The sequence below is a fragment of the Juglans regia genome, chromosome 7 (genome assembly GCF_001411555.2).
Source record: "Juglans regia cultivar Chandler chromosome 7, Walnut 2.0, whole genome shotgun sequence".
Classification (NCBI taxonomy): domain Eukaryota; kingdom Viridiplantae; phylum Streptophyta; class Magnoliopsida; order Fagales; family Juglandaceae; genus Juglans; species Juglans regia.
In genome coordinates, this window is record NC_049907.1 from 5,266,344 (window position 1) to 5,293,837 (window position 27,494).

The 27,494-nt window shown below is 34.1% G+C and overlaps 2 protein-coding genes across 3 annotated transcripts; one reads left to right on the plus strand and one right to left on the minus strand.

Moving 5' to 3' along the window:
* Nucleotides 1-9,393: 9,393 nt before the first annotated feature.
* Nucleotides 9,394-10,489, plus strand: LOC108991240. The gene is made up of 3 exons (XM_035692607.1): nt 9,394-9,435; nt 9,553-9,626; nt 9,714-10,489. Exons 1-3 carry the CDS (start codon nt 9,396-9,398, stop codon nt 10,377-10,379), a joined length of 780 nt encoding a protein of 259 aa, XP_035548500.1. The 5' UTR covers nt 9,394-9,395; the 3' UTR covers nt 10,380-10,489.
* Nucleotides 10,490-14,941: 4,452 nt separating this feature from the next.
* Nucleotides 14,942-16,917, minus strand: LOC108991267 (zinc-finger homeodomain protein 1-like). 2 transcript variants are annotated; one of them, XM_018965443.2, is made up of 2 exons: nt 15,594-16,917; nt 14,942-15,407 (listed from the first exon to the last, which is right to left on the minus strand). In XM_018965443.2, the coding sequence occupies exons 1-2, from the start codon at nt 16,281-16,283 to the stop codon at nt 15,372-15,374; spliced, it is 726 nt and encodes a 241-aa protein (XP_018820988.1). In that variant the 5' UTR covers nt 16,284-16,917; the 3' UTR covers nt 14,942-15,371. The 2 variants fall into 2 exon arrangements, with proteins under 2 accessions (XP_018820988.1, XP_018820987.1); XM_018965442.2 differs by having other exon boundaries at nt 15,563-16,902.
* Between the last annotated feature and the right edge of the window lie 10,577 nt (nt 16,918-27,494).

Here is a 27,494-nt window from a genome sequence, read left to right on the forward strand (position 1 = left end):
GCATCAGGCACACAATAGACAAGACATGAACATGGGATAAAAACGATGCTCGTGGGTGCACGCTTTGAATCAGCGAAAGTGAGAATTATTTATTTTAAAAGTAATATTATATATAATCGTAAAATATCTAAATATTATATAATTATTTAAAATAAATAAATAAATATAAAATTTATATAAAAAAAATTAATTTTTTAATAATAAATGATATTCTTTTTAAAATAAATATACGTATTCTAAAATTATATAAGTGATTACTCTTATTTTAATCCTTTGACCTTTGTAAGAGTTCGACAAAAGTTGAAATCATCGCCTCGCCTGCTTATCATTTTTGCATGGAAATAATGATTAGATTATTATTTATCTATTATCTAATTTATATTAATTTTTTTTAATTTTTTAATTTAATAATTAAGAAAGTAATTATTAATAAAATTATATATATTTTTAATTTTTTTAATAATTAAGAATATTAAAAAAATATTTAAAAAATAAAGATAAAAAAATAAAAAACTTAAAATATACTTGAGTAGTAATAGGGTCCTATCACTACCCGCCTGCATACATAATATATAAGGACGAATGATGATAAGGTTACTATTCTATTATTATCTATTTATTATTTTTTTGTATTTAATTTTATTTAATGATTAAGGAAGTGTATATTAATAAAATTATATATATTTTTTAATTTTTTCTTAAAGGTTAAAGATATTAAAAACAATACTTGAAAAATGATAAAAAAAAATGAAATGTACTTGGATAGTAGATAGGTAATAATAGAGTAGTAACCCTATGACTACCATTCTCTCTACTGAATACACAATATATTTCAAGACAATTCGTTCGGTTATTAGTCAAGAGAAAACAATGGCCCTGAATACTCTTTCTTATTTCATTTTGTTAGCTTATGTAAAGTGTTTTGGGACGTGGTTAGGTTACAATATCGACTTATTCGCTAGAAATCAGATATGAGGAGCTAATTACTAGGGCTGTGCATATAATCCGATAACCCGTTGAGTCCGATTAAAATAACTCAACCCGACTCGACTTTTATCGGGTTCCTTCTTTTCGGATCTCCAACCCGACATGTAGCGAGTCTATGTTTTGGGTGTCAACCCGTCCGACTATAAAGCATGCTTATCTTCACTCTTAAGTTCTCAAATCCTAGCCACCCAAATCCGAATGAGAACCCTACCTCCCATCTCCAACTCACTGATCAATTCATACGCACCTGCCTTCATTGGATAGAAGATTGGGTTGCTGGAGGAATATTTCCTTGGAAAAAGTGCAGAGCTGGCGGATTTTGGTCTCCATGAGCTGGACTTGCCTCCCTGCCCGCACCTACTTATACCCCAACAACCTGTTGATAATGTCGTCTAGTACCACTAGGTCCATTGTTGCAAGAAATTTCACAAAAAGCCAAAGACTTAGGAATACATAGAGCTATCGGGTGGTTCTTCTTCTTCTTCTTTTGAGGGAGTGGACTCTTTCTAAAAATGGTGACTGTTTTCATGATGAACAACCGCATAAGAAGGAGAAGCAACGAGTTTTGGAGAAGATATGAATTTTCTAAATATCAAAAGCCATTTTGCTGACCAAGTTGAAGCTCTTCGTCTTCGTTCTCCACAAGGATGGGTAGAGGTGCATGTGCTTAGATTCAATTCCCAGCTAGCTTCCACTCAGTAACAGCTAGCACAGAGAGAGAGAGAGAGAGAGAGAGAGAGAGAGAGAGATAGAGGTTACTGAGTTTGTTTGACGTTTGTTATGGCCACTTGAGGAATGGGAGATGGGAGTGGATCACTGGACATTGCAGAGAAGAGTGGGGAGAGGTTCTTTTGAAGCTACGAAGTGAAGGTTATGGTTGAGTTTTGAGAAACTACAGACACAACACGTTGATGATGGCGATGGTGATGTTTTTGTTTCCCTTTTTCTCTCTTTATTTTTATTTTTTCTTTCGTTTTTCTTCTACAAGTTGCTCTTCCATTTTGCAATTATTTTTTGGGTCTTTTCTTGAATTTGAGGATGATTGTAGATTTGAGATTCGTTTTTCTTCTGCTCTTCCATTCATTTTTTTGGGTCTGTACTTGAGTTTGAGGATGATTGTAGATCTGAGATTCAGATCATAGATATTTTGTAAATCGATGTAAGAAAGCATATTATTATTATTATTTTGGTTGGGTAGTACGGGTTCGACCCAATTTTATTGTATTCGGGTCTGGTCGGTTTGGTGCCACAAACAAGATACCTCGGGTTGGGTCGGGTACAAACCCAGTTGTACTAGGTCGGGTTGCAGGCCTACTAATTACATCCTGTTTAGATATAAGAAGCATTTTATCTCATCTCATTATTATAACTTTCCTAAATTTTCATACAAAATATAATAAATAATTTAACTTTTTCAAATTCCAAAACAATAGTAATATTAAAAAATAAGATTATAATAATATTTTATTCAATTCTCAACATCTCAACTCATCTTATTTCAACTCACTATCCAAACTGCACCTAAATGACGCAAAGTCATATCAAGTTGGGTTTGATTCACTAGGACGACTTAATACAAATTAGAGTATAAGGCAAAATTTAAATAAGTCATTCATAATAATAATATAATAAAATATAAGTTATTATATTGAATATTTTTCAAAAATCTCAATAAAATTAGGTTTTATTTAAAATTCTTAAATAAAAGTTTTTGAATTTATATATAATACACAATTTAAGATGAAGCTCATTATAAATATTGTACATCAATTAATTAGCAAGATCTTAAAAAAAATTATTTAAAAATATAAATTATTCATTGTATTAAATATAAAATTTAGTTCAGGGGCATGACACACATTAAAATTTAAAATAAAAGCATCCTACTTTTATTTTTGGGCGTCTGGTATAGGGTGGAACTTTAGGCAATGACTCAACTTTGGGTCAGCCTTGTGTAAGCCATAACTTAGACCTCAGTTCTACTTTTAAGTGAATCCATATTCAAATTTGAATCAAAGATTTAGTATTCATATGTAGGTGAAGAGAGTGTGTGGAAAAGATGAAGAACAGGATAACAAATCACCTTAAAAATAATAGCCTTCAAGCTATCAACCAAGAAACTAAAAGAAATCAAGAAGCAGGAAACAAGAATCGGGAGAAAGTTTTGTATTTCACGATAGAATGAATTAAAATGTACAGACTAATACCTATCCTTTATATACAAAGAATATTGCTAATATATACGTGTTGTAATAATAACTAATCTTGCGAGCTAACTTGTTGACTCATATGTACAGATGTCAACACTCCCCCTAAGATGGAGTGTGTATATTAATCACACCCATCTTGAAAAGGAGATATGTAAACTGTGGTGAAGACAAAGCCTTTGTAAAGAAATCTGCAAACTAATGTTTTGAGTTAACATGGAGAGTACGCAGGATGTTAGATTGAATTCTCTCCCTAACTAAATGACAATCAATTTCAATGTGTTTTATTTTCTCACAAAACATTGGGTTAGTTGCTGTGTGTAGAGTTGCTTTGCTATCACATAAAATCAAGGCTGGTGAAGTGTGATTAATACCAAAATCCTTAAGCAATGCAATCAACCAAGTTGATTTATAAGTTGTAGAACCAAGAGCTCTGTACTCAGTTTTAGTTGATGATCTCGACACATTGTTTTGTTTCTTGGACTTCCAGAATATAAGAGATTCATCCAAGAAGACACAAAAGTCAGTAACCGATTTTCTTGTTTCAAGACATGTTGCCCAATCAGAATTTGTAAATGCTTTCCGCTGTAAAGAGTAAGAGGTAGGAAAAAATATACCCTATCCTGGAGTGCCTTTATATATCTTAATACTTGATGTTTAGCATCCAAATGAGCTTGAGCAGGTTTATCCATAAACTGAGTTAGAACATGAACAAAGAATGCCAGATCTGGTCTTGTAATAGTTAGGTAAAGTAACATTCCTATTAATCTTCGATAAGCAATTGGATCATCTAATACACCAGAATCTATCTTAGTGAGAAGCAAGTTGGAATTTATAGGAATTTTAGTTGGTTTACAGTCAATAAAACCATAATCTGTTAGTACTTCAAGAGCATAATACCTTTGACAAATAGAAATGCCTTTAGATGTTCGAGCTCCTTCCAATCCAAGGAAGTATTTCAATTCTCCAAGATCTTTAATCTTGAACTCAGTGTGAAGAACATTCTTGATGTCTTGTAACCATTGATGAGAGACTTTCTTGAGTCCATATAAGGACTTAGACAGTCTACATACCCCATGTCTTTCCCTCACTGCCATAACCTTGAGAAAATGTCATATGTATTCTTCATGTAAATCTCTATTTAAGAAGGTGTTATTTACATCTAATTGATATAGATACCATCTTTTTGCAGCAACAATAGCAAGCAAACAACGTACACTAGTGAGATTAGCAATTGGAAAAAATGTGTCAATAAAATCCAACCCTTCTTGTTGTGTGTACCCTTTAGCTACAAGCCTAGTTTTATATATTTCAATAGTATCATTTGACTTATGTTTAATTTTGTACACCCATTTACAACCAATGTGATGCATATCAAGAAGTAAATGAGTGAGAACCCATGTATGACTTTCTTCAAGAGCAACGAACTCAACTGACATGGCATCATGCCAGTGTGGGAATTTGATAGCTTGATGATAAGATTTTGTTTCAAAATCTGAGAATAAAGCAACTGTATAGGCTCGATATGAAGGAGATAATTTGGAATAAGAAAGATAAGTAGACAAAGGGTAAGAAGTACTTGCCTTGGAAGAAGCTGCAGCAAGAGGACTATGATCTGATGAAGAACTTTTGAGGTTGCAGTGATATTGCTGCAAATAATTTGGTGGATGTTAGTGTCTAGTGGATCTTCGAAGAGGTTGAACAGTATCATTTGTAGAAACAATATCTAGGGAATTATGATCGTGTTGTGTATTTGTAGAAGATGGTGAAGCAAAATCTGTTGTATGATCTGAAATTGGAATTGGAAGAACAAAAGATTCCAAAGGAACAACAAGTGAGGATGAGGAAGTGAGAGGAGTACTTTTGTAGGGAAACACCTGTTCATGAAAAATGACATCTCGAGAAAGAAAAATAGTATGAAATTGTAAATCATAAATTTTGTATCCTTTTACACCAAAAGGATAACCAAGAAACAAGCACTTTCGTGCTCAGGAATCAAATTTTCTTCTATGAGCAGAAAGTGTATTAGCGAAGCAAAGACATCCAAAGACTTTGAAATGAGAATAGGAAAGCCTTTTAGAGAAAAGTAATTCAAAAGGAGACTTATTACAAAGAAGAGGAGTGGGCTATCTATTGATAATATAAGTTGTTGTTAAGATACAATCATCCCGAAAACATAAAGGCATGTTTGCTTGAAATCTAAGGGCTCTAGCTACTTTTAATAAATGTCTACCACAATTTCATTTTGCTGAGGAGTTGCATTACAACTCCTTTGATGGATAATTCCTTTAGAAGCATAATAACTGGGTTATATTGAATTCTAGACCATTATCACTTCAAAGGGTTTTAATTTTATGATTGAATTGTGTTTTAACAAGAGCAAAAAATGAGAGTAACTTAGGTCGAGTTTCATATTTATTCTTCATCATATAGACCCAAGATGCTCATGTAAAATTATCTACAATTGTAAGGAAGTAATGAAAATCTCCCAAAGTGAAAGTAGAGAAGGAACCCTATATATCATAATGAATGATTTCAAAAGGTTCAATAATAGAGAATTACTTATAGGAAAAGATAAACAAGTTTGCTTTGCATAATGACATATATCACAAACATTTAGACAATGAGAATTGATAACAGAGTCTTGTTTATTCAACAAACATTGTCTAGCAAGTTATGGATGTCCTAGGCGATAATGCCATATGTCTAAGATTATAGAATTTGAAACAACTATATTAAGAATATTGGAAGCAGAAAATACACTTTTGGAAGTAGAAGAAACACTAGAAATAGTAGCATCAATTACATCAGATGTTGATGTCTTATATGTCAGCAAGTAATAAAGTCTATTTCATTCTTCACCCAGACCAATCGGTCTCCATACACATAGGTCCTGAATGAAGCAAGATTTATTTAGAAAAATGATAACACAATTAGTAGAATGAACAAGTTTACTAATTGATAATAGATTGAATGGAAAAGATGGAACATATAGAACATTAGTCAAAATTAAAGAATCAAAATTTTTAACCATGCCTATGTGTATAACGCTTACTAAGTGACTATTAGAAAGTGTCACAAAGGTAGAATGAACAGTTGAAAAAGAGTTTAAGAAAGAAACAAGATTGACCATATGATTAGTTGCACCAGTATCAATGATCCAATGTACATTGAAATGTTTTGTATCAACTTTATTGACTGATGACAAAAATTGATCAAAATTGATAGCAGTAAAAATGCTATGCTGAGAAGAGAAGAATATACCTGATTGGTTAAGAAATGATTGGGAATTTGATTAAGGATTTTGCTGGATACCTACTTGGTGAACCATAACATGTTTATTCTAAGATTTATGTAATTCAAGCATTGAAAGAAGTTGTTGACACTATTTTTGAGTAAATGGTAATGAGGGTCCTTCACAAGTTTGTGACTCATGTGAAATAATGTCAGAAAAATTTTTATTGACAAAATTAAGTCTAGATCTTGTAGGCATGTAACCTGGAGGATGCTCATGAAACTTATAGCATCTCTCCTTGGTATGCCCTGTCATACCACAGTGACTACACATTGGCTTTGGTTTTGAAGAAAATTTTATTTTTTGGAATAATTTTCTAAAAACTTTGTTATTGAGCAGTAGAAATCAAAGCAGTAGATTCAAGACTCGTAATTTTTCCATTAAGATGAATACCACATTGTCTTTCTTCTTGCAAGATTAAAGAAAATATCTTATTTATATCAGGAAATGGATCTATCAACATAATCTGATCTCGAACATGTGTAAATGTGTCATTAAGTCCCATAAAAAAATGCATCACCTACTCTCATTGTCGGTGTTCAAGAACTGCTTTTAAGACTTCACAAGTACAATTTGTTGCACAACCACAACAAGGCTAAGTCATATAGTTCATCGATTCATCCCTAAGAGTCTTTAATCGAATGAAATAGGCACTTATAGTGAGATCTTCTTGTACCAAATCTCCAATTTCCTTCTGAATATGAAAAATTCGTGGGGCATTAGTTTGTAAGTAACGTTGCTGCAAATCACACCAAAGCTCTCTTGTTGTCTCTATATAGATGCAACTGGCCGTTATTTCTTTCGATACTGAGTTAAGTATCCATGAGAAAACCATATCGTTGCACTGTAACCAAGCATTATATGCAAGATCAGCAATACAGATGGTAAAGCCAGACTTCCATCAATGCAACAGAGTTTATTCTTAGATCTTAAAGAAATTCGCATCAATCGGCACTAAGCGTGGTAATTATCTCAAGTTATTGATTGCATAACCAACACAATTCCAGGATTATCCGCATTGTTGAGATGATATGGACTCAATGAATCATCGTGGGACTAAGAAAAGACGCAGGGAGGAAAACACCATCAATGGTGATCAGATTGCTCTGATACCATATGAAAAAGATAAAGAACAGTTGAACAAATCACCTTAAAGATGATAGCTCCAAGCTATCAACCAAGATACTAAAAGAAATCAAGAAGCTAAATAAGAATTGGGAGAAAGTTTTGTATTTCTCGATAGAATGAATTAAAATGTACAGACTGATACCTATCATTTATATACAAAGAATATCTGACTCATATGCACATGAGATGTAAACGGAGTGGTAGTACTGCTAATTAACTCCTTATAACTCAATTTCATCTTAACATGTGAAGTAGAACTGCATTCAACTCATCCACTTTATTCCTTTTATTTAGCTAAAAAAAGGTTCTCAGGACAAAAAAAAAACGAATAATTTTAGGCCAATGAAAATAACAATACACTGTCAATATTATCATTGACATCGCCAAAGTGATCCAGCTTATATATATCATGTTTGAAAGAAATTAATTAATAACGTCTGTTTTAAAATAGAAGAAATTAATAAGTCCATTATTAATCATGTTTTAATCAATATTATCATTAATTAATAAGTCCATTATGTTATTAAAATAGAAGAAATTATTTAAAATATGTCATATATATTAATTGATGTGGTTAAAGATAATAATAAAAAAAATTCATGATGAAGAATAATATATAATATCGCTCTACTAATTAACAATTAAAAGTTTCTAACTTTTTCCTCAGTATTTTCAATTATGGTTGCTATAATCACACATTGCAAATTGAAAATTTAATAATCAAATCAATTTGATCTATCCATCAGTTGAAGGGTGAGTTTTTCTCTCGATCTTTACATTTTATATATACACCTTCTTAAAAGGATCAAGATCTAAGATCAAGATCTAAAATTAGGATAGATATATAAACACATGAAGTGTGCAGTACTATAATATTTATAGCCTTGTGAATATCTTGAACAATATTAATAATCAATAAATATTGTAAGAATTATTTGATATATTTATCTCTTTCCTACTTTAAACCTTAAAATTCGATAGATTTTAATGGGTTTTGATCCACCTTAAAGTTTAAACCACTTTGTTATGTAAATCATATGAAAGTGAATGTTCATCAGTTGAACCAATTTATTCATTGATTTAATTGAAGGTTACTAAACAATGTAAATTAAATTTTATATGTTAGACTTTTTCGAAAAATGATTTGTATAGTTTTAATGTGTGCAAGCTCCGCACGGTCTATTTGAAAAAGAAAAATAGGCATACCTAGGACCACCATGAAAAACTCCACATTTAAATGATGGGTCTCAAAGTTTAATCATTTTAAAACTATATCTAAACATGACATTCTATTTAAAGCATGACATTCTCAAAACAAGTTTGATGTTCTAAAGTTCTAAACATTAGCTGAGCATGGGCCAAGAAAAGCCCAAAAGAATAGAAACCTTCAACAAATTACCTTGTTAGCCCATTAATGGAAGTGTAACTATCCATACACACACATCAAACATGTGGGTATGGTACCCTATTTTGATTGTGCTTTAAGGGCAACCCAAACGTACCCCTGTTTCCTTCCACGTAAAGCACTATTTATTTATTTATTTATAAATAATAATATCAAAATTAATTAACTCCTATGTCGGGCAGAGACATTTAGCTCCTAAATTTGAATAAGCCAACTGAAATAACGTCTCTAACGGTCATTGTTTCCCTAAAACATCCTCTTATGTCCCCTTCGTTCCAACCCTGCCACAGGTGCCATTCCCAGCAGTCCAAATCATTCTACTAGGATTTAAGGGAGTTGCATTTCCTTCACAGCTGAAAGCATATGCAAGAACATGGCCGAGTACAACAAAGCAGATATACTTGGTTTTATAAGTTTATTTTCATGGCTATTTATCAGTTTATTTTCCTTCTAAATTCTTAATTAATTTTAGTTTCAGCTCTGTTCAAGATTTTTACTGGCAACAATAATTTCCTTTATGGGTTTTGCAGATTTGTCTGTTCTGTCATTAGGGGAGGAATCAGATTTGACTTCTCATAGCAATGCATGGCATGATGAACCATTGGTAAATTAAAGATTAGTTTTTTTTGTCTTAAATTACTGATTGATATATGATAACTTTAACATTCCTAGTGTTGACTGAGGTATACAGATTGATGTTAAAGGAAATAGCCATTCAAGGACGATTAATGTCCTGAAAGGCCTGAGGGCTGCCATGTCAGAAGAGGAGCTAAAGATTCGCAGTGAACTAGAGATGGAGATAGAAAGAGATTTGGAAGAAGAAATCAAAGATGGAATATACCGTCATGCTCTCAGATTGCACCGACTGTATCAGCAGCAAAATGAAAGAATTGCAAAAGAAGGACCTGGATTTGAAACCTTTCAAGCTGGTCAACAAAGAAAGAATAATCAAACACTTCTTGAAGTGAACATAAGCATAAGAATGGAAGGAGGGACCAAAATTGAAATAAAAGAGACCAAGAAAGAAGCTCATGATCATCATCAGGAGAAGGGTCGGCCTCGGACTTCTAGATCAGAAAACATGCAACCATTTCTGCGGCCGGTTTCTAATGGGAAGAAGCTCGATTGGGTGAGGAGTCTCCGATTCAATAATGCAGGTCCGGTTGCCATTGATAGATCATCAAAACATGGCAGCTTACATCAGCCTAAAACACCAAGCAAAAACCGTTGCTGCTATGATCTCATGAATCTTGACCTTAAAAATGGCAGGAGAATTTGCGCTACTTCTGCCTTGGGGCCGCCCAAGGTCCGTGGAAGTGTTGATAACAAAATACTTGAATTGGGATGGAAAAATTGACATATTTTTTGCTTTTCTGATTTGAAAATTATAATAACAAAATACAAATATTGTTACGTGTGATTGTAAGGCATGATGTTGTTATTCTGGTATTAATTGTAATAAGCATATTGGTGATTAACAAAAAATGTTCTTTTGGGCGTTCCAGCTGAGTTTTATTTATCATGATACATTGTTAAGAAGTGGGGCCATATAAATATATATATATATATATATATATATATATATATATAATTTCATGTGATCTTAGCACATTAGGCAGAAGAGCTCTAGCTCCTTAAGATATAAAAGTAACGGCGGCCTTGAAGATGGGAGAAAATATTAAAAGAACATTGAAAATACATGGGGTCTGAGAATTTCAATCATGAAGCATGGCAATCCCCATGGAATTTATAAATAACCCAACTTTGTATTGTTTTCCCAACACTAATTGATTATAACCTGCAAGTTGGCGTGAAGGAATTTCTAGAAGTTTGAAGAAAACAAAAGGCTGCTTGAGGGGAAACCAAAAAAACAGACAAGAATGAGAGATTGCAGTTGTTGGAGTCTGACCAACATGATCTAATAATCATGTGAGGGGGTGAATACAAAGTTTGGGAGACAAAAAGATGAGCTGGAGAAGCTATTATTGGCCGGCCATTGCTGGCTCACCATTGCCTGGGCGCTCGATCGGGGAAACATTTGAAACTAGTGGACCTACGCCTGGGTATTTTTGCTTTGGATCTAACCTTGTCTGCCAAAGAGCTTGAGGATCTCGTGCCTTATATATACGGTCTTTGGTCCATACTTATGATGGGTGGGAATTAAACGTCCCGGCCACTTCGACCACTGACAAATTCATATGGGAAAATGGAGGTTTTCATGATGCTGATCAGGTTTATAAGGTTTTGCATGTTCAACGTATTCTACAACTGATCATCAGTGATGATCACCCGGCCTACATGAAGAGAATTGTTGGGTTTAACTTTAACAGTACGCAAAATATTTATGTAAAATTAATTTAATGATTAATTTTAGAAGATTAATCATGTCCATTAATGCAAAAATTAAACTCAAGGCAGAAGCAGTACGTGGTCTTATATAAATGTTTTATTTATATAGATATCCACCAACTTTTGCCACAAAACACACCAGGCGCACAGTAGTACTTTCCGAGATATCTACGTTTAGGTATGCTGGAATTTAGAACGACCAAGGGGGGGATTCAAAACATATGGGGATCAGTTTGGTCACCAAACAAATTAAAACATGTCGAATTGTTAGACAAGAATTGATGTTGATGATGAGTAGAGGCAGCATGAAGGCGCCATGTGTACGTGGGCCTGTGCGTGGCATCATGCACACAGCCTGCCATGCATTGCAAATATATATTGGAATCACACAAAAAGCTCACTAGCTAATTGCATCGCTCCCCCCTCCCCTTTAGACCTTAAATTGAGTAGGGACGACAACGATGTCTGTTATAGTCAGCTCCATCCGGCCGGATTCACAAAATATTGGCGTGCCATTGAAGAGTCATAGTCTTTCAACTCTCAAAAAGGGTATAATCTCTCTATGGTGCCCAAAGCCATCTCCTTTTCCAACTTTTTCCTTCCAATCCTCAAATTTTTGCTTTCAAAAAGGAGGATAATCCAAACGAATCTCATCATCGGGCCCCCCACCCCACCCCACCCTTCCTCTTTCGGCTTCTCCCACATATTGTCATATACATGTGTGCTCCCTGACTCATCTAGGAATATTGCCAGTTTATGAGACTTTTTTAGTATTTGAGACAATTATACAGCAAGATATTAAGAATTTGCATATAATTAATGATCGAGAAATGAAAAATCTTCTGTATTTTGATACATCTATAGGCCGTATGCTTATGTATATATCATGTTATTAAGAAGGATACCAGCTTGGAGAAGATTGATCAGCCGCAAAAAGAAAAGCTCATTTTCATGTCCGAAATAAGCAATATTTGCTATTTTGCGGAAAATATTGATTGCAGGATTAATTGGAATCCAGTCGACTAAAATCTAGCCATGGTTTTGTGAAGCAGCCATGGTGACTGGTCGTACAAGCATGTCGTTTTTCTTGTCTATCATGAGCTAGAAACATCATGACCAGCTAAGTTTTCATTTCAGTTTCAGCATATTATATATATATAGTATTAATGGTAATAAACAGTGCTATCTCCAAGTGTTTGGGATTTGGCGTACAGCCAGCATTCAGTGTCCAAATCAGGAATCCATGCATACATGATCATGATGAGTAGACCGAAAGTGAGACACTCAAATATCACTCATGCTCAACAATGGAAAATGCGTCCAGTCACTGAAATTGACGCATTTCATAAATCATGATGATCTCATGTTTTTGTTTTTGTTATGATGAGGGGCTATCAGAGACATTGATTCAAGTTGATTAATGTTAATCAAATGTCCCTAGACATATTATATGCAGTGGTTTCCCAGAAACCAAACGAATTAATTTTACAGAGCTTTTCGCGGAGAAGAATGGAATTAGTTATTAAGATCAATAAATAGATCAGATCGGAAATTAAGAAGAAAATATCTATCCCATATATACATATAGATCGATCGGCCGTGTATAGCCATGGGATCATGATGCTTAGAGGATTATGCATCGAATTAGTATTAAACCCTAGAATTATTCAACTCTTTATTCTCTCTCTCTCCCTGGTATTTGATCCTCTCCTTTCACTGATCATTGGTCATTTTGGATTACTTTTCAACTTCAAACCTTACTCTGAACTCTTTTCAAATGGCCAAATTAAGTATGGAAGTCAGTCTATCAGGTTAAGCATATAGATGCTAGAAACAGGATGGGTTTATACAAATTAGCTGTCTGATGCAGCAAGCTGCCGCCTTTGACCAAGATTTAAAAATCTGGAGTACCCTATATATCTCTTATTGGCAGCTTTAACTCATGATACCGCATGGGATTCCCGGCCCCCAAAGAAGCAAAGCAACTTCTGAAGAGCGTTCCTTGCAGATGAGCTTGGACTCCGGAAGCAAACAATCAATAAAAAAGTATATCTTGCTATGAGAATGAAATATCAGAACCCATGCATATAGAACTAGCTAGTAAGAGAACCCAAGCCAGGCACAATATCTCTCTCTATTGTACCGCAAATAAGGAAGCAGGCTGCAGGTGAATCCTTCAATATCAAGTTGAACCGTGACTCTCGAGGAGAGTGACCTTGGTTACCCCCCCTTAATCAGTACAATTGTTGAATAAATAACTTAATTAGAAAAACTTAGTTCTGAGTGAAGGAAAAAGTTGGGGAAACCGAATTACCAAAATGATCAAATTAATTAAATGGGTGCTGATGAGCATGAAATAAACCCATGCCTTATGGAAGAAGATAAACTAGATTAGTAAGAGAATCTTGGGATTTTAGTGGATCCTACACCAAACGTACGCTGAACCTTCGAGTATGGTAGTGTTTGAAGAGTTACAGATCATAAAAGCTGTGTCTGCATGTGTGCCCCTCTGGTATTTTTTTATAAGAACTTTTCCTGCTGCTGAAGTGCCCACATGTTCCCTTTGAAACAGACTATATTGAAAAAGAAAAAGAAGAGTAAATTTGAGAAGCTTTGGATGATTAGATCTATCGAATTTCTCGATCATGAACTTGGAGTTGAGTCTCCTTGAGAGCTAGATGATATAATATTAAAAGTTGCTAATACCATGATTTTCTTTCCCAAGATGAAAAAAGAAGAACAAGTAATATTAACCATTAAAAAATAAATAAAATAAAATAACATAAAATAAAACAAACCTATCAGCTCTTCCTTCCCAAGGTGACCCCATCAATGATCAAACATCTGGGTTCGACCATCACCACATGCAGGAAGGGCAGATCATATGATGAAGCAGATGTAAAATATTAAAAATTTATAAAAACTACACGATTCCATGTAATATGTTTAAAGACTTAAATGGAAAACAGGAAAATGAATGATCAGTGTGTGCAGTGACGACTGCAAAAGTTAATGCATTATTTGCAAGAAAGAGTGGAGACTTGGGCAACAGGGACAGACCAGGTAGGGAGGTCTCTGAGAGACAGTGATCAACCTTTGCTTCTTCCATGATCATTTAAAGTTGGCCAAAGTACCTTCAGAAGAAAAGATGCATAAAAGGAGAAGAAAGAGAAGACGAAATGAAAGGAAGCAAAGGTTCTGGAAACTCATCGATGTAAAAAGCCCAAAGCATATGCATCCACATTGAATGGAAGTCGAAGCTGGATCTATGTTGAAAAGCATAAGAAAAAGGAAAAGGCCAGACACTCATTCAATACCATCAATAATGCTTCTAACAAACATCCCCATACCCTTTATTTCTCTCTTTCCCTCTCTCCCTCTTCCAGAACTGAAACGAAAAGTTGGGTTAGTAAATGCTACGCACATACTCGAGTACACGTAGAACGGAATGTGTAACGGAAAATGCAGGTTGGCACACGTTTGTGGCAGAGAGAGAGCTGGCTTCCAACTGTCTGAGATCACACAAACTTACAAATGAAAGTTCAACTTCAAAGATAAACGAAACAGACATTAGCTCCAATGCAAGTCCTCATTCCTCAAGATGAACAAAACCTTACAGTCTCATGTACAGATGCATGGAAATAAAAGAAACTTGAATTGAAACCAAATGTATCTTACTATAACATCCGTAGCTCATACCACTAGCGCCATTACAGCGTGTAGCAGATCATGTAGATAAACCAAAGATTTTTCATTCACTCATGAAATGAAAAAGAAATTAGCTAGCCATCAATAATAGTCTACTCTGATCGAAGTTGACGACATCCATTCAAACACCAGCACCGCCATAATCGATAATCACCCCACAAAAGTAACCACGAAAAGAGAGGAAACATGACAAGGAGAACCGAAACCCTAAGAACCAACTAAAATCCCGAGAAAGTAGCAGAATTTCTCAGCAAAGCCAGCAACACAATTTCCCACTTCCGTTTCCTTCAAATCATCCCGTACCACCATTCTTTCTTTCAGTGCACAGCTAGAGAGAGAGAGAGAGAGAGAAAGAGATTAATAATAGACAGAAGAACAAAACGAGGCCCTTCTTTGTAAAAATCCTTCAATGCTAGGCTTAGCTACAAAAGAGATTTTTTTTTCCTTTGGTTTTTTTTTTCGGTTCTTGCTAGGGCTTCTTACCAAGTGTGTGCTTGTTATTGTGCATCCACACCTTGAGAACGTGACGCTTGACCCCGGTCTCGTTACAGAACTGCTGCACCACGGCCTCGTCGTGCTTCTGAATCCTCCACCCCAGACTCTCCGCCAGCCCCAGCATCTTGTCCTTTTGCTCCTGTGTGAACTTGGTCCTAAACCTCTTCTTCGACAACGACCCACCTAATCCCCCACTTGGATTTGACACGTCCTCCTCCTGTTCTTCCCTGCTATGACCCCCTGAAGTCGACGGCAGCGCCAGCGGCCTGTGCTGCTGCGGAGCTACGTGGAGGTACCCCGACGGGGTCCGATAGAATGGAGAGAATTGAGGGTGGTGTGGTAGCTGCAGGTACGGGTCAGCAGAACCGATAGCGGCACCGGGGTGTCCATCGGTCTCCTTGCGGTGGAAGTTGCGGTGGCAGTTGCAGGCGGCGCATTTGAGGGCATCGAGCGTTCCTTCCACTCCGGCGGGCATAAATTCGCCGCAGCCGTCGAGCGCGTGCCCTCCTATGCCAACGGCATGATTCTTCAGGCACTCCCGGTACCTCGGCCTCCCCTTCTGCTGCTGTGCAACGGCTAATTCGGGTCCGCCTACTCCTCCACCGCCCGAACTCTGCATTTTTACGCGACCCGAGTTTCCCAGCGAGTCGTAGCTCGCGCCGGCCAGCTCCATCTCTTCCTCGTGCTCCTCTTGATCCTCGAACTCCATCCCACTAAAATAATTGATGTGTTGTTTATATAACAGGTAAAAACAAGAAGAAAGCAGAATCACCACCACCGCCACCAAAGACGAGAACTTTCTTTTTTTTCTTTCCGGGTTTTGACTATATTCTTAAACCCCCAGAGGAAAGGCGAAGCTGTAGAGAGAAGATAAGAGGAGGCGAGAGAATGTGGCCATGAATTTCCCACTCTGCAGAAAGAGCTGTCTCCCTTCAAAGTCGCTCATATACTTTTCCGGTTTCTGAAACCCAGCTAATTGGGGTCTCTTTCCCACCCCACCTCCCTTTTCCACCCGCTATTCCCGGTAAACCGGTGAGTTTCACCTTCTTGGTGATGGAAGTAAATCTGTCATTCTATCTTTTAATTTTCAACTAAGGTAAAAAAAAGTGAAGAATCAGATAATTGGGTGTGGGGAGGTGGCAGGGACGGTAAAATTGTGGTTTGTGGTACAGTCTGCAGCATAAGGGACTGGACTCGACTGGAGGGCAAAAGAGAATCCGAAATATATATATCGTCTCTTCCTTCTTTTTCTTTCTGTAACCCCACGCGCTGCTCAGCGCCCATGGACCAGGATCAGGACCAGGACCAGACAGTAAAACTAAACAAAAACCCACACCTCTCTGCTTTTTAGCTGAATCGTTTTTATGTATATGGTAGCTGAAACCATCTCTGGGTCATATGTGTGCTCCCGCGCATTTCTATACTGGACGGAACGAACTGATCAAGGTGGGACCGGCGGAGAATGTGGGAAAGAGGTTGCGCGTGGGGTTGCGCGTGGAGATATTTGTTGTGTGTTTTGAGGATGGTGGGGGTCAGGGTACGGTGGGGGACATGGACATGGAGGTGGACGATGGGACACGGACACGGAATTACTTACGAAAAAATAAATTGTCGGCATTTAAGGCTGCGACTGCATACGTGCGCTCGTCTCAGACATGGCTGACGCGCTCTTGGCGTCAACATGCATTTAATATTGCTCTGTCTTTCTTTATAAAGAGCGTAAGTAACGCGCTTGGAAAACATCGTCGTACTTGGCTTCTTTTTTCCTCTGTTCTGTACGCGGGAGATCGAAATTAATGTATTCAACATTATAATTCTATAATTTTTAATTTACACGTTATATTTTTATTGTGATTTTTTTATTTATTTATAATTAGAATATGCTTTAATGTCCATAGGCTTTCTTCAAATTCTTCAAAGTACTCGAAAACCATCTTATAAATGTTTTTTTAATAGATCTTTACAAGACGACTAACTTATAAGATTAGTCCAAGTGACAAAGTATCTTAGGCCCTGTCTGTAAGTTGAATTGAATTGAGATCAATTTAATTTAATTTAATTTTAAGTTAAGTCTAACATCTAAACACCTAACTCTCAAATCATTAAATTCATTTCAGTTCAAAACATCTTTTTACATGTGAGACCTACAATTAGAGGTGATAAACGGTCCGATCGAGATTTAGACCGGTCCGGTCTGATCCACATTTTAGAGGATCGAAAACATTCGGTCCGGTCCACGGTCCATGATTTTTTCGGACCAGACCGGACAGGAGCAGACCGAATGAAAAATCAAAAAAATATATTTTTTATATATAATAATTGTACAATTAACAATATAAATTTTTAAATATATTATTAATACTTGTTAATATTCTATAAATTAACAATATTTTATATATATCTTCATCTAACCTATCACTATTAATAATATAAAATTTTAAATATGCTATTAACACTTGTTAATATTCTATGAATTAATAAATATATAATATCAATTAGTTAATTATATAGTACTTATATAAATTAATAATATAATTTTCATTTAATTTATTATCATTGACCATATAAAATATTTTTTTATTGAGTTTGTTACATAATCCAAATTAATAAGTCACTTAATTTAATTTAGTATTTTAAATAATTTTTTTATTAATTATTTAAAAAAATATAAAAAATAGGCCGAACCGACTGGACCAGACTGAACCGATAACTATCGGTCCGGTCCAGAAAAATGATGGACCGAAAATATTCGGTCCATCGCCGGACCGGACCATTTGTAGCCCTACCTACAACTTTTTTCAACTCAACATCTCTTTACATACGGGACCTACAATTTTTTTCAACTTCCCATAAATACATTTAAACTAGTCATCTTAACATCCAAACACATTTAAACTCATTTTAAGTGAGCCCCACAAAACTCACTTCATCATCTCAACTTACTATTATTCATAAAGAATTCAATTCATCTTAACTCAATTCAACATTTAAATAAAACCTGCTACGTTTGGGTAGTGAGAATATTTGAGAAGTGTTGAGAATGTTTGTGAATAGTTATGAATACAGATTGTAATGATTTTGTGGGTCCCATTGAGAGTATTTTGAGTTGTTTGGATGTGTGAACTATGTTGAGTCGTTGACTTTTGGATAGGTAGTTAAAAAATGTGTGGATCCCATAAATATTATATTATAGTGATTTTATTTTTAGTAATAAATATTATAGTGATTTTATTATAGTGATTTTTTAATATTAATAAATATTGTAGTGATTTTATTTTATTTTTAATTTATATATAATAGTGATTTTATTTTTTATTTATATATAATAGTGATAAATATTATAGTGATTTTATTTTTTATTTATATATAATAGTGATAAATATTATATTGATTTTATTTTTTATTTATATTTAATAATGATAAATATTATAGTGATTTTTGAAAAGACTTTGATATGAAAATGGATCATTACGTTTGGTATGTGGAATATTTTCAATAGTACGAGAATACTTAAAAAGTGTTGAGGTATGTCGGTTACCGAAACTTAACTTAATCTTGGAGGTATACTTACTTACTTATTCTAAGATTCGGGTTTTCAACACAAATTTTTTTATTTTTTTATTTTTTTTAACTTGGGATGTAAATAATTTTTAGTTTAGGAGCTACTTTCCATTGATGAAAAAGTTAGATCATTCATCTTATTTGTGTGACGTGGGCGCATTACATATGTTTTAATTAAGTTCAAATATTAGATAAAAGACGTACTGCGTTTATATATATAGTTAATCTAAATTTCTCGGCATCAAAAAATCTTACACGACAGGCATCTAATGATGCATTAAATATATGTCAGAGATTTTTATTTATTTATTTATTTACTTACAGGACGAGAGATTCGAACCTGATTCTCTCATTTGAAGATTATGTCTTATGCCATATAGTCTAAAAAATCTTGAAAAATATTTGTCAGGTGATAACTCAATATATAGGTTATTATATATATGCACATTAGACAATAAACATTAGCTAGAGTATGACAATGTATTTTTATTTTTAGTTATGAACAGTGATAAAATTATATTTTAATCCATTTAGATTGTTAAGAGGAAGAATATATATAATACAAAAGGGAATGATTAGGATTCAATCTTTCCATAGAAAATGAAAAAGGAAACCGAACTTTACGTCTGAGTGGGAGTAGAGTTGGGTTTACAAGGCTCATAAATATATCTTTCAGCAATTAATTACTACAAGTTAGGTATTAGGTTAATTATGAGTAGATCATTCCCTAACCTTTAATCACGACGTACATGATCATCTTCTGATCTTTTGATCTTTTCAATTCAAGTACTCTGCTCGATCGATTTGCACATATGTTAATTAGATTCAGCTAATCTTTAATACTTTCAAGAAAAAAAAAGTAGTCATATATATAATTAATTAAAGTAAGACCCAATAGCCTGAATTAAGTACTTGATGGACCTAGCTAGCCATTAATTGATATATAGTCATGCATGAATTGATTGAACAAATCAACTTAAAATCAGGCTTTTTTTCTTTGTCCATATTTGAAAACCAAGATGATGTTCAAATTAATAGGCGGCTCAGCTTCGAGAAGTTGCCGTTATTTGAAAAATCATGGTTATTATACAAATCTTAAGCCTTGTATAATGACCTTTGACCTATATATCCGGCCACTTTAATAAGCAATAATCAAGCAGGGATCAACTTGACTCTGCTAGTTTCCATTTCCAACGTCTTTAATACGAATAAAGATGTATAAATTTCATACACTTCTTTATATTTTAGATAATTTAGCTAGAGATATGCAAGTCTCATGCACGTACTTTAAAAAAAAGTATGATTCATTATTAAGAAGTAAATTTTTTCACGTAATTTTCAAATTTGTCATTTTTTTTAAAAGCAACGTATTGTACAAATTATTATTCTTTCACTTAAACAATTCAATTTTAGAAGTGATTTGGATATATCATTGGAACTGAATTTTTATTTTATGAGAAGAAAATCATCATTAATTTATACTAAACTTAAAAAATATGATGTGGTATTTAATGATTAAAGATTATTTATTATATTTTACTTGTGAACTAATTATTTGATGTCGCATTAAGAGATATTAAAAGAATAATAATAAAATGATGATAAAATTTATATTTATCATGAGCAGCCTAGGGACCGAGCTGGCTTTTTTCGTTTAGATCATAATCAAAACCTGCAACCCCTTTTATATTAATATATATAGCTTTCTTAATTGGAATCATTATGAATTATAATATCTCCTCCCCTAATAACCACCATCCAATAGATGCATGCATGTGAGGTCATGTTGCAAGAATTACACATTTTAAAATTTGAATATTGATTTAAATATATATATGCAAAGAACAACGTTAATTGTCGCTAAATATATGTTTTTTCTAGGATGAAATTAGTTTCATTGTAAATCATTTTCGAGATCAGTAATGTAGTTCAAACTAATGATGTTCTTGGTTCGAACAATTACCAACAACAAATTAGAATATTGTTTCATCGTCATGAAAATCAAGTACCGTTCAAACTTTTTATCAACGACAAATTCATCATGTCGACACAATCTTAATTCTTATATTTGTGACGATCGAACCATTTCGTCATGAGTTAATTCCAATTGGAAGTACATTGATCAGCTCATGTTAATGAGCAAAGTTCTTACTGATCTAGGAGCACGTACGATATCTTTTTGGAACCCCAAGTGGCATTTTCATATGTAGTTCAATCTATCAAACATTATAATTAATATTTATATAAAGATTGTCACATTGTTTAATTAAAAGTTCCAGTCATATATAAGCATAATTGTCAACTATTCTTAAACATAAAAGACAACATAAGGGCTATTACAAGTTGCATGCGCTATCATATGACTTTTGGTACCTTAATTCATCTTACAATTACATTTCAAGATAAACTTCTGGCCGGTCAGTCTGTTTTCTTTTAAATAACAGCCCTCCAATGAGTGAGAGCTAGGCTTCCCATCTCATTTCCAATATGAGCACACCACATGTGTGATGAGTCTTATGATATTTGTGTAGAATTGCTAACGAGGTGGATTTTTATTGGGGGCTGTTAAAGCCTAAGTAACAGACAGACCGTTCCAAAGCGGTTTTGTTACATCACTTGTTACCTCTCATTCTATCTCATGGTTTCTTTCTTACAAGTAGTACTACTCTTAAAGCCTCATCTCTAAACAATCATCCTCTCCATCCATTCAAGTATTAATTTTTGGATACTGCTACTGATTTCCAAACCAATGCGTCCAACCGATCACTGCAATTGCAGTTTTTTTTTATTAAACATTTTTTTTAAAAAAATACATAAACTCAATAATATATATTTCCTTAACCAAAAAGAAAAAAAAAATAAAGAAAAAAAAATGGGGCAGTCCAATTCATCGGTTCAAAAAGCAATTTCACTTAAATTTTAAGTGAAATAGAAAGGATCATATTCTCTCTATGAGACATCGATCCCTTCTATCTCCTTTCCTGACTCCTGTAACTTGCTTACAATATTCTTGTTATTGGATGCCAAAAAAGACAAGGAATCAGCATGTCTATGCCCTTGACCCAAGACATAGTACCCCAGATAATTGGTTTCCATGCAAGACCACCAAGAGTATAATGTGCACTAGGACTAGTGTAATTTCTTCATCATCTTGTCCTCCTACAAGTACTGTAAAAATAAAAATAAAAATAAAAATAAAGAATCATTTTCCTTCTTATAAATCAACACAAACATTATAAAAGTTCAATTTATAAGTAGTCCTCGTAAACAAAGGTACTAGACAAAACTCCACTAGACTCATTCCCCTATGTACACAGGTTTGTTTGTGGCAGTCTAATCAAAATCAGAAATGCCCTAATAATTGCAGTAGACTTTAAACCCAACCTCTCCCACTCCTGACAACCTCTGGGGTTCTCTCACGTGTTAACTAATTCCCACAGGACAAGACACAATTTGTTATATATGGATTGAGCTTTTTCTTACCTAAGTAATTGATCATCAATTAATGAAATCAGTTGCAAACTACTCATAAATTAATAAGAAATTAATGGATTCATGATCTTGGGGAAGGAATAGGCCAAGAAGTTTACAGCCTTGACGGGGGAGCATCGTCATTTCAATAAAGTGTCGATTGTCTTTCATATAGTTCCAAAAAAATGGATGTGTTCTAATGGCAAACGGTACTACTAAAGACTTAGACATGCATTAAACATCTTAATCGTTGTGTTTTTATTACTAATTAACATATATATATATACACACACTTACGTCTTGTCATGAATAGAAGACATTGACTTGGACATATATGCTGATGAGTTGTGTTGCTTTGTGCTTATCCATTTTAAAGATCTTAATCTGGCTCCTCTGCTTTCAAGAGTTCCATTTCTCTCCCCACAATGCCCCCATTGCTTTGGAATTTTCCGCTTTCACCTCGCCAATATTTTGTTATGTTTGTATATTCATTATAAATCCGATTTATTAGAAGCTAGACTCGCAGAAAACTCACATAATTCAATTCACAAATTTATATAAGAGGAATGATAGTCGTGAATATGTAAGTGTCGTATAATTATTTAAAAATAAATAAATAAATACGAGATTCACATAAAAATAAATAAATTTTTTAATAATAGACTTTACTTATTTTTTAAAATAATTATATGACACGTACTCTACGATTATATATAACATTATTCTTGATATAATTAGACGTTAAAAATTTATTTTATATTAAAAGATAATTTGTAATAGATGCATCGTAATAAATTATGTTAGTTTATGAATTCATTTTAATAAACCAAATTATTCTTTTTTTTTTATTTACAAATTATTAAGTAAATGAAAGGAACATGAACTAATATTCTAAAAAGTTGTACGCAGAATAGTATAGAAAGGAAAAGATTACATGGTTAGAATAGGAGTTATCGTGGTCAAGGTGTACAGTGTTTGACAGTTTGTTGCAAAATAAACTACAAGCTAGAACCATTAAAAGAAAGCTTGAAGAAAAGTGGACAATAAAGATGTAAAGATTGTAATTATCCTGGCCCTTTTTCTGCAACAAATGACGAGTACTGCCGGTATAGATTGCATGACTATGGAGTAAGTGTACAATTTATTTTGCTGGAATGGTTTAGATAATTGAAAAGAAAAGAAAAAGATTTTTAAACCCAAGTTCCGTGCGTGATGAAGGGTTACATGTGATTGCAGAAGACAACCATCCGGGTAGAGCTGAGACGTCTGACGGGACATGCTGACATGCATTCAGAGAGAGAGAGAGAGAGATGCTGAATTTCTTGGCTGTCAGTTGGCGGGAAACCGCTGTTACAAGAAGACAGAACGAGAAACGACACTGCCATTGTGCATGTCATCCCCTCTGCTATGTATATAAATATAAAAAAAATCTATAAATATATATATATATATATGTTATATCTTCCTCCTGTCTCACACGCGTCTCTTGACCACTACCTGAATGCCACTTTTGTTCAACAGTAAACTGTAAAAGTGCTTCTCCATAACGGAACGGGGTTGATATATAAATCGAGTGCAAGAACGGAACGGCGACCTAAAGATGATCAGTACTAAAAGGTCTCCGTTCAGGCTGCACCGTGCAGTATTACTATCTAACACAGAGAGAGAATTGCGGAGAAAAGGGAAGTGGATGGTGACAGGACGAGAAAAAGAGTGGGACGACCGTGATTTCCATTTCGATATTCCTTGGCAGCCTTTCTTTGCTCTCTCTCTCTCTCTCTCTCATACATGCACAGGTACTAGCTAGAACAGTACTGGCCATCAGCATGCTTCTCGCAACACCATCATCCACCAACAGATGAACAAAACCCATCTCCTTTGTTTTCTTTTGCTTGTTATATCCCCCAGTATTACATGTTCGTAATTCCTCTTCTGTCATTCATTCATGCTTCGGGTTTTACATAGTGCAGCAAAATAAAAAAGGAAAAGCAGTACTATATATTCTCGTTGTTTAAAGTAGTACTGATTAATTTATACTTCCATTCATGTTATACTTTTCTTTTCTCTGAAATGAGATTTCTTGTTCTTCTCTTCTTGGACTGAGTTAGGATTTCAAGTAACCTGCCTGCAGTGAAAGAGCTAGATAAATGTAAAACTACTGTGCTAAACCCAGAATCATTATGGTTCTGAAGGAAAATATCCGGCAGTTATAATGAGGACCACTGGGATGGGATAATAAAAGATTACATGGGTGTTTTTCACACAGTTGTATGGTACATATCCACTGGCAGAGAGATAGTGTGTGTGCCTGACATCTCCACCCCCCACAACCACTGGTTTGGTTGACATTTGCTGTGAAAGGATAAAGGTGACTCTCTTTTATCTCTCTCAGCCTTTTCTAATACTGATAATTGGTTTTTAACACTCATAATAATGCAACAACGTACAATGACAGACAGTAACTTAAATCTCCATTGAAGACATTTTCAGATCGAGGATAGGGCAATTGATGTCAATATGCATACAATGTTTGCAGATGCATGCGACTTTGATGGTGGATGCAAAAAAGATTGATGTCTTAAATGGAATGATTTGGATCAAAGCATGGTCCTGTTTTTTGTTTGGAGTGTAAAAGCCTAAAGGAATCAAAGAGCTACCATATTTGGCTGACAATGTCAACTCAACTGCATGCTTCCTCCACTAGCATCCCAGCTTGTATCTAAATGGGAAGTTTTTCTTTTTCAGTGACCATTCACTAATTCTTGCGTGCAATGAAAACCCTACCCATTCCTCACTGATCAATCATGATAATGAGTAAAAAAAAAAACTTATGACATTTGCAGGAACGTGTCATTCAAGTCTCTGATATTTTGCTTTTGTGTTCATTGTCATGGCTTTCTACAACAAGTTATCATGAAATTATTTCTTTTACAAGGGCTTCTTGAAAAATATGAGCTACACCTCTTTAACACATGGGATAGATTATAGAGCACCAAAGCCAATATGTGAGGAGATCTGGCATCATGAAAACAAGGAAGATCTTTTGGATAAAATAAAAGTGCAAAGCAAAAGCCAGTAGTACTGTACAGAAACATATATGATAGTTATGTACTGAGATAGGTTAGATACAATTAATACCAACTGGAGTGGAGTTTAATGCAGGTAATTAACTAAAATTCAAGGCCGCAAGGTTTGATGGATTTGGGGGTTTTGAGTTCTGAGTCTAGTAGATAAACTAAAAAAAGATTCTTTCTCGTCTCATCGGTTACTATTTATAATTTTATATTTTATAAAAAATACTTCATATCTTATGAAAAATACATTTATATTTTATAAAAAAAATTATAAATATAAAGTGTAAGAGTGATAGTGACTGATGTACAGTAAATTTCATAAGCTAAACACATAAGATTCTTGCCCATATCTATTATTATATCCTTGAAAAGACTGGAGTTAAAAGTCTGATGACTCTTAATTATTAAGAAGTACCATCAGATCCATATCTTGCCTAAGATTAGGAGTAACTTTCTCACGATCTATTCTTATTTTTCATTTTATCAAATATTGTAATTATAGATAATTATAAAAATTAAAGAGGAAAGAGTGTTTTTGAAATTCTAGCCAATAATTCCATGCATGTCTTAGACAATTGAGGGTTGATTTTCAAATTGGCAAAGAGTACTGAAAAAGTGGTGTGATTAGAAAATATGGGATGGGGCCAGATCAAATGAGTATGCTTTAGAACACAAAGGAAGACGTTAAAGCTAATATATATGAGAAGCATGATAGCCTAGCTACCCTCTATATATGTATATTTATATATATATATATATATATATATGAGGAACGACTGTAGGCCACCGACATATATGACTGTGGGTGTGAGTTGTTAAGAGTCATGGAGAAGTAAACTAGCTAGCTAGATACATTAGATTCTGAAGACATGAGTACGACAAGAGTTTTGATCAAAGGTAATGATTTAATGGAACAGTAGAATCGCATACTTTGATCGATCAATGTTAATATATATGTCTGTAAAAGCCTATGGCTTCGGCTTTAGATATTGTTGTGTTGGAATGTTAACATGATGATAATTGCCTTTAATCAAAACTACTCTCTCCTTCGTTTCCCATTATACGCACTTGGAGATTTCTGGTTTTTACTTCTGTTTTTGTTGGATGGATGGAGGGGAAGATTCATATATGAACGGCTAGCTTCTACGAGCATTTGATCATTGGTCAGGAAGATACATCCAAGTAAAAGATACTAACTTCAAAATTAATTCAATTTTAGCCACCAAACCAGCTAATTAGCATGCAGTAGTACTGCATTAAACTTCATAAATTAACGCACGACGCCATGCCATTTAATACATCAGTCAAACATCGTCGTTATTCTTAATTACCTTCACGTTTCTAATTATTTTAAGGACTGACCTCAGGTACTTACAATATCCAATATATATAGATGTTAAGTATTTTCATAATACTACTATTTATTTTTTATTATTATTTTTTATTTATTATTTATTATTATTTAATATTCTATATATATATATAATTGATTTTTAAAGGAGTAGTAGTTTCGATGATAACTTGGACTTTGTCTTTTGACGCATAGGACGAATATGTAGTTAGTGCTTCCTGATGGTAATAAAAGTAAACATTCCACCCTAAAATTCCCCTTAACAATGATGGTAACTTTTACAGCCCAGCTAAAAGGGCTATTTTGAAATTATAGGAACCTAAGCTTAGCTAGCTACCTTTCTTGCCAGACTATATATATATATATAATATTTTATATAATTATATTTTAAATAAAGGATATTTTTATAAAATAATTTATAAAAATAAATAATAATTATATAAAAAATTATAAAAAGAATTAT

Excerpts from the sequence above, each read along its gene's own strand:
- LOC108991240 (XM_035692607.1), top strand. The coding sequence starts at position 9,396 with ATGGCCGAGTACAACAAAGCAGATATACTTGGTTTTATAA. Across the intron at positions 9,436-9,552 it reads AGATATACTTGGTTTTATAA|ATTTGTCTGTTCTGTCATTA; the intron begins GTTTATTTTCAT and ends TGGGTTTTGCAG. Across the intron at positions 9,627-9,713 it reads CATGGCATGATGAACCATTG|ATTGATGTTAAAGGAAATAG; the intron begins GTAAATTAAAGA and ends TGAGGTATACAG.
- LOC108991267 (XM_018965442.2), bottom strand. The coding sequence starts at position 16,283 with ATGGAGTTCGAGGATCAAGAGGAGCACGAGGAAGAGATGGAGCTGGCC.